Consider the following 11,060-nt stretch of genomic DNA (forward strand, 5'->3'; position numbering starts at 1 on the left):
TTAAGAATTTAATCGCAGTGGATTTACTGTTTGTAGTAAAAGAACACAAGATAATCTCAGTTAGAAGAAACCTAGACTAGCAGGCAGGAAATCAAGAGAATGTTAGAAGTTTCTACCACCAACCTTTAGAACCAGATGGCTTTCATCCACATTGTTCAAGGTACATTTCTGAGAAGCACTAGAGCGAGCAGATAGATGTCCACACAGAGATGCATTATTACTCTTTTGTTGCAGGTGGAATGTCCTGCTTCTTGTTGTAACCAATGAAACAATTCAAATTCAAACCTCGTGATAATGCAGAACCTCTGCCATTTGTACATAAAATTTCAAGCCAATTATTTTGAGGTGCTAGCACCATATTTAATAATATTACGTAAACACATACTTGGGCTACACCCTTATCTTCTTCAACTCCAACATGGAGCATTTACAGAACTGATAGATTCACCAGACCAACTACGACCATCCATAGGAAGGATGTTATTAACCAGAAAGCATGAATTAAATCCGAAAAAAGAACTCGTCATGTCATAAATTGATTAATGTATCTATGATGAACATTATTCCAGAGCTAAAGGAACCAACCAAGTCAAAACAAAAACAAAAAAGGCACCGAATTGCACTTCTTTGTGGGGAAAAGAAGCTATCACACTACCCTTATACTAATTATGACCTCAATATATAACCAAGAAGAGAGTCATCACAGTTCCACGTGAAGAACTTTGTCAAAGCAAAAGGCTACAATGACTGGTCCAGCCACATCTCCAATAGCGCATCCTGAAAAATTATGATTTGATTAATTCTAGTAAAGATGCTGTTCGTTATAGGTACTGAAAAGCATACTGTGAGCTTACCAATCCACTGGCCAGTTGTAGGGCGAATCATCATTGCTCCTATTCCTGCCCCTATAGAAGCGAAAACAAGAGATGCACCACATCTGACAGTAATAATGGAAATCTTCCTTCCAAGACGCTGAATTTTTTCTGATCCATCAAGTGTGTCATCATCTTGTTTAGATTTGAAAAATCGCCAGATATCAATGCCAACTTGCACAAACCATGATGCCAAAACTCCCAGAAAATGACCTGATCAGATAGTGGGAGGTGAAGAATCAGGAATTGAGACTAGTCTAGGTGAACCATAAGAGAAGAAGAGTTTTGAGCAGATAATGTTAAACCTCTGCATGTTGTTTTTGTAACACTGCAAAAATAGACCGTACTAGACATTCCCCTTTGAGCTTTGCGTGCAGCTGACTTGGGAACATCTGCAGAAATTGATAAACACTAGATTTCTTCAATGTCAATCTGCAAGAACTACAGATTAAAGCATACACACCGAGAAAAAAAAACCTTTTAAAAGCTTCCATGCCATGCGTTGTGAAACATAGTGGACAGCCAATCTCTCCAGGACGCGTCTTGTAGTTACAACAGCAGTCTGACCAGAAGATGCATAACGTTAATTGCACACAAGATCTTTTTCTGAGCAAAAATAATATGCAAGTGCATGATTTGAAGCATAAATTGAAAGCACATTTTTCAACAGCCAGAGATATAAACTGTTCTATCATTTTTAATTGCTAATATGGGAAACAGGGCACACAAAAAAACATTGTTCCAAGAAAAGGTCAAGAAAGGTCAGATGTAACAAAGCAGTTAAGGGACCAGAATCTACTCGGCAGTTATGGTCTTTTTGGCATGTAAAGGGTCTCTAAGCTCAATAGAATTAATTATGCTGAGAACTATCCCAGCAGGAGAAGAAAAATATGAACAAAAGACTAGTCTAACATCTTCAGTCTTCCTTTATAATAACCAAAAAAAATGGAGGGAAGTTGGAAATGCATATTCAGCAGGATACACACTAGATCGAAGTAATTTTTTCTTCGATTATTTTTTGAGAAGTAATGAAAATAATTGGAGATTATTTCAAACAAATATTTGCCTCACAATCTAGTCCATTATTTCAACTTCAAACTTGAAAGTTGAAGTTCGAAAAACAGGTTTGAGCAGTATTTCAAGTGTAATAATGGTTCCACTCACAAAAGTTCAACTTTTTCTCCAAGTGAAACTCATGTCCAGACACAACTTCAACTTTCAAATACTATTGGCTTCAACTTCAAATACTCTTTTTTCAAACTTCAACCAAGTCATGTCGAAATTCCTACTAAAACCCAGCGACAAGAAGATGCTTATATTTACAGAGAGCTTTCTTTCTTTAAAAAAAATGGAATCTATGGGCATTTATGTTGGGTGCGACAAAGGTAGCACCTAAAGTTTTTTTTTTTTTTTTTTTTTTTTTGGAACTGGAGAGACAGGTAGCACCTAAATTTTGTGGCATCTTATGCCCGGCTTGACACAGCACTGACCCCACAAACAAGCACCTCCAGTTTTAGATGAAAAAATTTCACTTGATCTTAGCCAAAAAGCCAAGAAGGGTATCTTTAGATGAAAACAAATTTCTATCTGCCAGAGAAGAAAGTATCATTTTCTTAGAACACATCCTGCCATATTTGGGCAGCCTATCTTCTTGACCAATCAAGACGAACAACTTAATTGAACAAGTTAGCCATTATATACTGTTAATCACATGCTACAACAAGTTCTAAGACCAGCCACGTGGAAATACAAATACAAAATCAAACAAAACTACAAAAGTGATTACTGGACGAAAGAAGCATCATAACTAGAGATGTATCTTTTAAAAGTTTCAACATACGATATTGATTGATACAAAAATGGGGAGCAGATATATTGGTTTCAAGAAACAAAGATTGAAAAGGAAACTGAAATGCTGGTTCGACAGATTTGGGCTAATCGGTGGGTAGATTATGAATGCTTGGAATCTTGTGGTTCTAAGGGGGTATTCTAGTGATGTGGGACAAGAGATATTGGTAGGGGGAGGTCACCGCTGTGGGGAGTCTTGCCTCACAATTCGGCTACAGAGCGTTCTTCAAAAGATTTCGTGGAACTTAACTGGTGTGTCTGCTCCAAACTTCCTTGTCATGAGAAGGAAATAATGCATTTGTGAAGGTCCTTGGGTGATTTCTGGAGATTTTAATACTACAAGACATGGTTCCAAGAGAAAAAATAATGCAAGACATACAAGCTGAATGGGTGAATTCTCTGAATGTATAGATGAGCCAGAATTAATTGATCCCAACTAGTGGGAGGACAATTCACATGGTTTGAAGACAATCCGGGACGCGTGGCAAGAGTAAACAGATTCTTGTTTTCGGATGAATGGGATGACAAATTTAGGATGATTAAGCAGGAGACTTTACCAGGAGTGTTTTCAGATCATGTTTTACCAGGAGTGTTTTCAGATCATGTACCTTTGCAACTTCTTTGTGGTGACTGGGAAAGGTCGAGATCATATTTCAAATTCGACAATTGGTGGTTGGAAACTTGGAGGTGAAGGGTTTTAATGAAAAAGTCAAAGAATGGTGGGAGTCTTTCCAGAATGTCGGAAGACCAGAGTTTGTCCTATCTAAATAAAAATAAAACAGCTGCTAAAAAAGAAGACTTCGAGATTGAAATAACAACAACTAAGGTAGTTTGGAACTCAAAAAATGGGCTGCTTACACAGCTAGTTCAGCTGGACAGAGAGCAGGAAAAGCAGACCCCCCAAGGTGAAGATTTGATGCTCAGTCTAACATACTAATGAAAGTACAAGAGATAGCGAAGTATGAGGAGATTTCTTGGAGGCAAAAATCAAGGAATCTGGCTAAAGCAAGGGGATAAAAATACCAAATTTTCCATAAAATAGCGAATGCACATAGAAGGGTTAAACCCCATGTTGCTTGGACTCTCCAAAAATGTTGCCGCGAAAATGCACTACTTCCGGAGGATCCGACACGCACCCATCAGCATTTCTGTAGATGGTGAAATGAAGGAGGATCCAGATGAAATCAAGCTGAAAATTCTTGAGAATTACGGTTACAAGAAGATGAAGTTTTGGATATCATCTAACAATGTGCAAGTGATAAACACCAGCCCGGATGGATTTTCCATGGGATTTTATAAGAATTGCGGGACAGTGATCAGAGCACACATAATGGCAGCTCTGGAGGTTTCCATTGCCAGGAGAGGTTTGAAAAATGTTACAATGCTACCTACATAGCATTAATTGCCGAAAAGAATGATGTTGTGGAGGTAAGAGACTTTAGGCCAATAAGCTTAATTGGTAGCTTTCATACGATCGTCGAAATTATTGACCGAAAGACTCAACGTGGTAATTCCTAAACTGGTGCACAATGCTCAAATGAACGTGTGGACTCGAGACAGAAAAGTGATATTCCTAGTGTTATATGCAAATTTGACATTGAAAAAGTGTATGACCCTGTCAATTGGAAGTTCTTAATCCACATGCTTAAGGATATGGGTTTCGGAAGTAAATAGACAAATTGGATTTTCTTCTGTATCAGTACAGCGCTGCTGAAAGGGGTCTGAGACAGGAATCCTATTTCTGCTTTTCTTTTCATTTTAGTAATAACGGGATGTTTTAGTAAGATGTTGTCAGTGGCATATGAGATTGGATATATTAGAGGTTTCAGGGTACATTTGGAAGTATCACATTTATTGTATGCGGATGATACGCTGGTGATGTGACGCGGGTTGCACAACTGAAACATTTGAGAATGATTCTGGTAATATTTGAAGCTATTTCTGGATTGCCTATTAATTGGAGAAAAAGTTGATCGTATCCTTTAAACGAGTCTACAAACTGTATTAGATTAGATCGGAGCTCTGGGTTGTCAGAGAGGTACACTTCCATCAATTTATTTGGGTTTGCCACTGGGTGCTAAACAGAAAGCGGTCAGCATTTGGGAAGGCGTGTTAGAGATTAGCAAGTTGGAAGAAGCAATATCTTTCACTAGGAGGAAGATTGACTCTTATTAATAGTGTGTTGAACTCACTTCCTACATATGTGATGTCTCTGTTCTCATTGCCTGTCAAGATTGAGAAAAGAATTGATAAGCTTAGGAAAACTTCTTATGGCAAGGCAATTAAGGAAAGGAAAACCTTCAACCTGGTATGCTGGAGTACTGTTATTAAGAACAAGAAAGATGGTGGTTTGGGCGTTAAAAACCTCTGATTACACAACAGAAGCTTGCTAATGAAGTGGCTCTAGTGGTTTAACACAAGCAGAATCACTATGGGCGGGTGTTATCAAAAGCAAGTAAGGAACTGATGGACATTTTTGTTCCAAATATTTCAAAATACCTCATGGAGTTTCTGTTTGGAAAAGTATGTGGTCTAATTTCATATCTAAAATTGGATTCAAAGTCGGCAATGGAGAGGGAATCTCATTTTGACTGGATAATTGGGCTGGTCATGGACCTTTGAGGGACCTCTTCCATGATTTCTTTATTCTGGAAGCAAAGAAGGCTTCTTCTTTAGCAGAAAACAAAAAATTGATGGCGATTAGAACATACAGTTTAGAAGAAATTTCAATGATTGGGAAGTAGACAGGGCTGCTGAATTTTTCAACCTTCTGAATACAAATCAGCAGCTATCCAACACTGATGATAGCCTTATATGGAAGCCAAGGAGCAATGGAATTTTTTCAGTAAGTTCTTGCTACAAAGATCTAAGAAAGGTGGATAGTCCTGAAAAACCTTGGGCATGGAAACAAATTTCGAGGTCCAGGCTCCAGTCAAGGTTACTTTACATGGATAGTGTTTAATGAAGTTGTCTTACACATGAGAATCTACAAAAGACTTTAACTAGAATATGTTTTCTCTGTGGAAGAGAAACAGAGAATACCAATCACTTATTTTTGCACTGCCAAGATACCACCCAACTGTGGCAGCTCTTCATGAATATGATTTGTTTGCAGTGGGTTATGTCGAGGTCAACAGGAGATCTGCTGAGGTGCTGGTACATAAAGTGAGTCAAGAAGAAAAAGCTATTATGGTGGAGAACCATACGAGCGTGCTTATGGTGGACTATTTGGACTGAGAGAAACAGAAGATGTTTTGAAGACAATGCTAACTCCATTCAACAGATAAAGGCTAATTATATACTTTTGTTTTGCTGTTGGTGTAGAATGGAATATTTGAATGAGGCTGAAATAATTAATAGCTTCTCTATCCCATAAAGGTAGAGGTAAGGTGTGCGTGCATCTTACCCTCCCCAGACCCCACTTGTAGGATTACACTGGGAATGTTGTTGTTGCTGATATTGTACAGAGGCTACAGCATAATCTTTGTGCTGGTTTAACTTATTTTTTCAACAAAAAAAAAAAAAAAAAAGGCAGTGGTTATCATTTTACTGGAGCAAACATGAAGCCATAAGTGGCGTGCGCATTGCATGGAGAAAGAAGAGAGGGAGGGGGGTGAAGGGGGGGGGGGCAGCTCTTTGCAAATGTTACCTCACGACCAATCTGTTTCACTGATTTCTTGAAAGGAGTCACCAAATCGACACGGCGATCTTCCTCGGTATCCTGTAGGAAATCTTCATCATCCTCATCCTCCATAGAATGAGGCTCCAGAAGAGGTAAATAAAATAATAGGAAAGATCTCAAGGAAGTCAGTGCCAGATTCTTCCACATAAATGCTGAGTATAAGGGTTTTAAATCAAGGTTGTATTGTTTGGTACTGTGCTTCAATGAATCATACTGAAAGTTAATTATTGATTCACTTTGTATGCTAGATAAAAAATCTTCAGATAATCCCGTGCCAGCATCGCAAAATGCAACTCGTCCTGCACCATTACTGCCAAAACAACACATAGTCAAGGTTTTGCTGATAGTATACGAATAAGCGTCGAAATTATTTCTTATGACAGAAGATGGGAATAAACATGATGAAAAAATGTAGTAGACTTGTGTCTCTGTCCCAGTATACCAAAACTAAATTATTTAAACCACCGAGCAGAGCTAGCTACATCCACCCACTCCCAACTTGTTAGAAGTACAGATATTTGCTAGCAGTTGGTGGTTTGCAGATCTTATACACAATTAATATGAGAACTACAGTTTCCTTTACCAGAAATCCCTCTAATGAGACTACAATCATCAATTTTATAATGAATTCCACCACATATGAATCGAGTTAAACCAGAAAAGACTTAAAGATAACTAACTTTGTGAAACTGATAAAAAAAAAAAAAAGTCACATTTTATTTCTTGTTGAGTTATCAGTCAAACCCAAATTAACCGATACACAGTAGGATGCAATGAGCCCCATATTTCCTTCAGATCCACCCTAAATTAAACTTCCGTATAAAAACATTTAAGGACAAGAGAATGTTTTTATAAAAGAAAAAGAGCTGAATCTAGTGAAGGAGGAATGTAATTGGCTAATAAAGAATCATCTCCACCATTTGGCCAAGCATCCTCTTCTTTTCTTGGGATGGAACCTAGCCATTACCTTGGCTTCCCAGTAGATCAATGAAGGTGCAGTCAAGCTAGCCCAAACACCGCTTGATTTTTTTTTATTTTTTTTTTAAAATCACCATCTTATAACAGAAAAATGAAGAAATTCTAGCGGATCGGCAAGGTCAGATGACCAATGTACTGAACAACCAACAAATAAAAGAGGTAGTTATGAGTTGTGAGAGAGTGTGTGTGTGTGTGTTGTTGGGGGGGGGGGGGGGGGGGGGCGCTACTCATGAAACTAATGCTCTGAATACTTAGTCATTCTCAGATAGAATCACAAGGAAGAAGATAATACAGAATATGGTTCCGAAGAAGAGAACAGATTAAAGGTGTGGAAGAAATCGTATGGCCATTGCAGCCATACATACAAAAAAAAAAAAAGTGACAAAACAAGGGAGACAACTAGAATTTTCGAAACAGAGGCATCCTGGATAGAAGGAAGGAAATTAGCTCAACAGCTTAAGAGACTGGCAACAAAACATCAATAAAGGCTGAGCCGCATGTTGCTCGGACTCTTCACTTTCGGTGCCGCACCGTGTCGACACGACATGGGTGTGGGTGTGGGTGTGGGATCAATCTGGTCAACCAATTTTGGGTACTTTGACCAAAATCGAGGAGAAATTCCGTACGTATTCAATGATTTTACGTAATCAAAACAAAAAGCTATGGTGAAATTGAAGAAAAATGGAATAACTTGTATATAGAAATTTCTATGTCACTCCTTTTTTCCTTTATCTCCTTCCGAGATTCTCCTCTTGATCAATATTTTCTCCTCAAGCTTTCCACATAATATCTCAAAATTTAGGTTTTATAACTCTATTTTTAGGATCTTGAATTATTTTTTGCCGAATCCCCGCACCCGTATCCGTACCAGGATCCGTACCCTCGTATCTTAAAATTTAGATCGTGACGAATCCGACCTCTAGATCCGTACCCGTATCCGACACCCGCACCCGAGTCCGAGCAACATAGGGCTGAGGACACAACATAGTGAATTTTGAATTTTTCACCCAATAAAGGCTGCTCTACATTTTTGTGAATGCCCCTAATATTGGGGAAAAAAATACATGCCAATTCCTGTAAATGCATACACACCACATGTTCACATTATAAGTGAAAGTTAAGGGAAAGAGGTTGGCTGAACTATCAGCAGCTTTGTAAAACAGAAGCACCAGCACTAATGAACTCTGAATAGAAACTTACTATTAAGATATGCAATCACAAATGACATCATAACTGATATTACTCTTTAACCAAAATCTAAGTCATTGAGAAAAAGAGCATACAATCAACAAACTGCGGAGTCCACATTATCCAATCTGACATCGAGAACTAGAACTTAATATGTCATACACAAAATGATTACCCCAAAGCTTTGGTTGCGTGGTTTAGGTGCATGTCACAGGTTCAAATCCTGTAGTAGACAAAAGCCTAGTACTTAGGTGGAGAAGGGTAGAGGGGAGGGATCAATATCCACCAAGTTTCCAATCATGCACAACTAGCCCTTGGAGGTTTCTTGGTTATCAAGAAAACAAAAGTCGTACACAAAAGGAATGAACTATGAATAGAGCCATATGATCAAGCAATACAAATCACAACTGACATCATAACTAACATAATTTTTTTAACGGTCAGGTTATCGTCCACGGGAAAAAGGAGTGGACTTATGAACAAACTCCAACATTGCCAATCTGACTTCAGAATATTAGAATTTAATCTGGTTTTAATTCATTAGATCACTGCACAAAAACAACTACTCCCGCCCTTTCAATTTGTTTGTATTACTTTCCTTTTTTTGGCAACTCTTTAATTCTAACTTTCCACATGACATGTTTAAGACCACAAGATTAAAGAACATTTTGGTACATTCTATATATCTTTAGTTTAAGACCACAAGATTCAAAAGTGTTCTTTACTTTCTTAAAACTCTGTCAAGTCAGAACATTACCAAGTCCAATATAATGTTACTCCTATAAATCCAATACAGTGACAGCATGAATAATATAACATGGATACAAAATAAACATAGCATATTCTAAAGAGTAAATATATTGCATACCCAAACAAGGCCCTAGCAGCAAAAGGATAAGTAGCAGCAGCAGCAGCTAGTTTGGCTGTAAAGACACCATGTGAATGAAGGGTTTTACCAGTAAAGCTTGGGTTTTTCCTAAGTAGATCCAATACTATAGCTATTCCCGCCATTGAACTGAAACTTTATTACTGTTCTATAAATCAAGAAAGTATATATTTTTAAAGATTAGTGTTCAAGATTCAACAACATAACCAAACTTCTTGATTTGTACAACACTCTCAATACGGGTTAAAGACTGAAGGAGTGAATTATATTTGAGGGAATAGTATTGGAGCTGACAGAGAAATCTTGGCAATCAAAATAACAAGTGTTTGTTTGGGAGTTTCTTGCAAAGAGGCTAACCCATTAGTTTTTGGTATTCCGAACCAATGTTATGACGGGTAACATTGTGACTCTTCTATTTTCCCCTTTTTTGTATTTAACAAACCTAAAGCCGGAAACAGAGGTTAACATGAATTATTAATTTTTTGGTAATAATTATGAAATATTACCATACCAATAAATGATTTTAATACACCTAAGTGAGCACCCATAGACTCGACCACCTTATAAGAAGGGTGCTAGCGAGGCGGGGGGAGTCTGATTGGATTTTCATTTTTCGAATTCAATAGAAATTACAATTCAAATAAGCTCGAATCGGATTGGATTTTTTAAGTTTGGTTTCGGATTAATCGGCTTGGATATTTCGAATTTCGATTTTGGCTTTTGAGCCTTTAAGGCAGGCTCATTAAGAATGAAATTCATGTGCCCCAGTTTCCAAGTTCATGTTTTAGCATAATGTGAAACCAAATATGTGAATTCAGTAAGAGCTGTTACCACTAAACCAAAAGATATCAAGTCACATAATTCGGTTCTACATTATCCCCTCTATTTCATTGGAAGTTATCTTATTCTTAAAGTTGTGAAGTAAACTCTAGCTTTACAAGCTATATTATATTTAATTTTATAGTAAATTCTATATTAGACCTAATATTATAATAGTAAAGTCGTAGAATACTAATCTGTTGGACCTTTAAACAGATTAGTATTATAATATAGGTATGGCTAATATAAGGTATATAACCCGAAAATTCAAGGGCAATTCGCTTTGGGGTGGTCTTTAATTTTTGCCTCTCAAATTGCGTCTTTAATTTTTGCTCTTCGCGTAGAAATCCTGAGGTTCTGGGTTCGAATCCCGGTTTCGACATAAAAATAAAAATAATTTCGCAAGGCAAGGCTTTGAGAAAAGTATGCCTTATGCGACATAAGTTGCCTTAAGGCATAACTAAAGTTATGTCAGATCCAGCATAAATTTTATGCCTTAAGGCAATTTATAAGGCAGACATTTATGCCTTAAGGTAACCTCTGGCCGAGACTGCATAAGTTGTTTTAAAGCATAACTAAATTTATACCAGATCTAGCATAGGTGGCCTTATAAGGCAAACTTTTAGTTAAGCCTTAAGGCAGCATATGCCGGATCCGACATAACTTTAGTTATGCCTTAAGGCAGCTTATGTCGCATAAGGCAGACTTTTCTCAAAGCCTTGCCTTGCGAAATTATTTTTATTTTTTATTTTCGGCCACCTTTCAAGCGAAGGGCAAAACTTAAAGA

General features: G+C 37.5%; 1 protein-coding gene across 1 annotated transcript; it reads right to left on the reverse strand.

The window, feature by feature from the left end:
• Nucleotides 1-272: 272 nt before the first annotated feature.
• On the reverse strand, nucleotides 273-9,876 carry LOC132043901 (uncharacterized). The gene is made up of 6 exons (XM_059434359.1): nucleotides 9,437-9,876; nucleotides 6,370-6,712; nucleotides 1,350-1,434; nucleotides 1,178-1,264; nucleotides 855-1,085; nucleotides 273-777 (listed from the first exon to the last, which is right to left on the reverse strand). Exons 1-6 carry the CDS (start codon nucleotides 9,577-9,579, stop codon nucleotides 701-703), a joined length of 966 nt encoding a protein of 321 aa, XP_059290342.1. The 5' UTR covers nucleotides 9,580-9,876; the 3' UTR covers nucleotides 273-700.
• Between the last annotated feature and the right edge of the window lie 1,184 nt (nucleotides 9,877-11,060).

This window comes from Lycium ferocissimum, unplaced genomic scaffold (genome assembly GCF_029784015.1).
Source record: "Lycium ferocissimum isolate CSIRO_LF1 unplaced genomic scaffold, AGI_CSIRO_Lferr_CH_V1 ctg300, whole genome shotgun sequence".
Classification (NCBI taxonomy): domain Eukaryota; kingdom Viridiplantae; phylum Streptophyta; class Magnoliopsida; order Solanales; family Solanaceae; genus Lycium; species Lycium ferocissimum.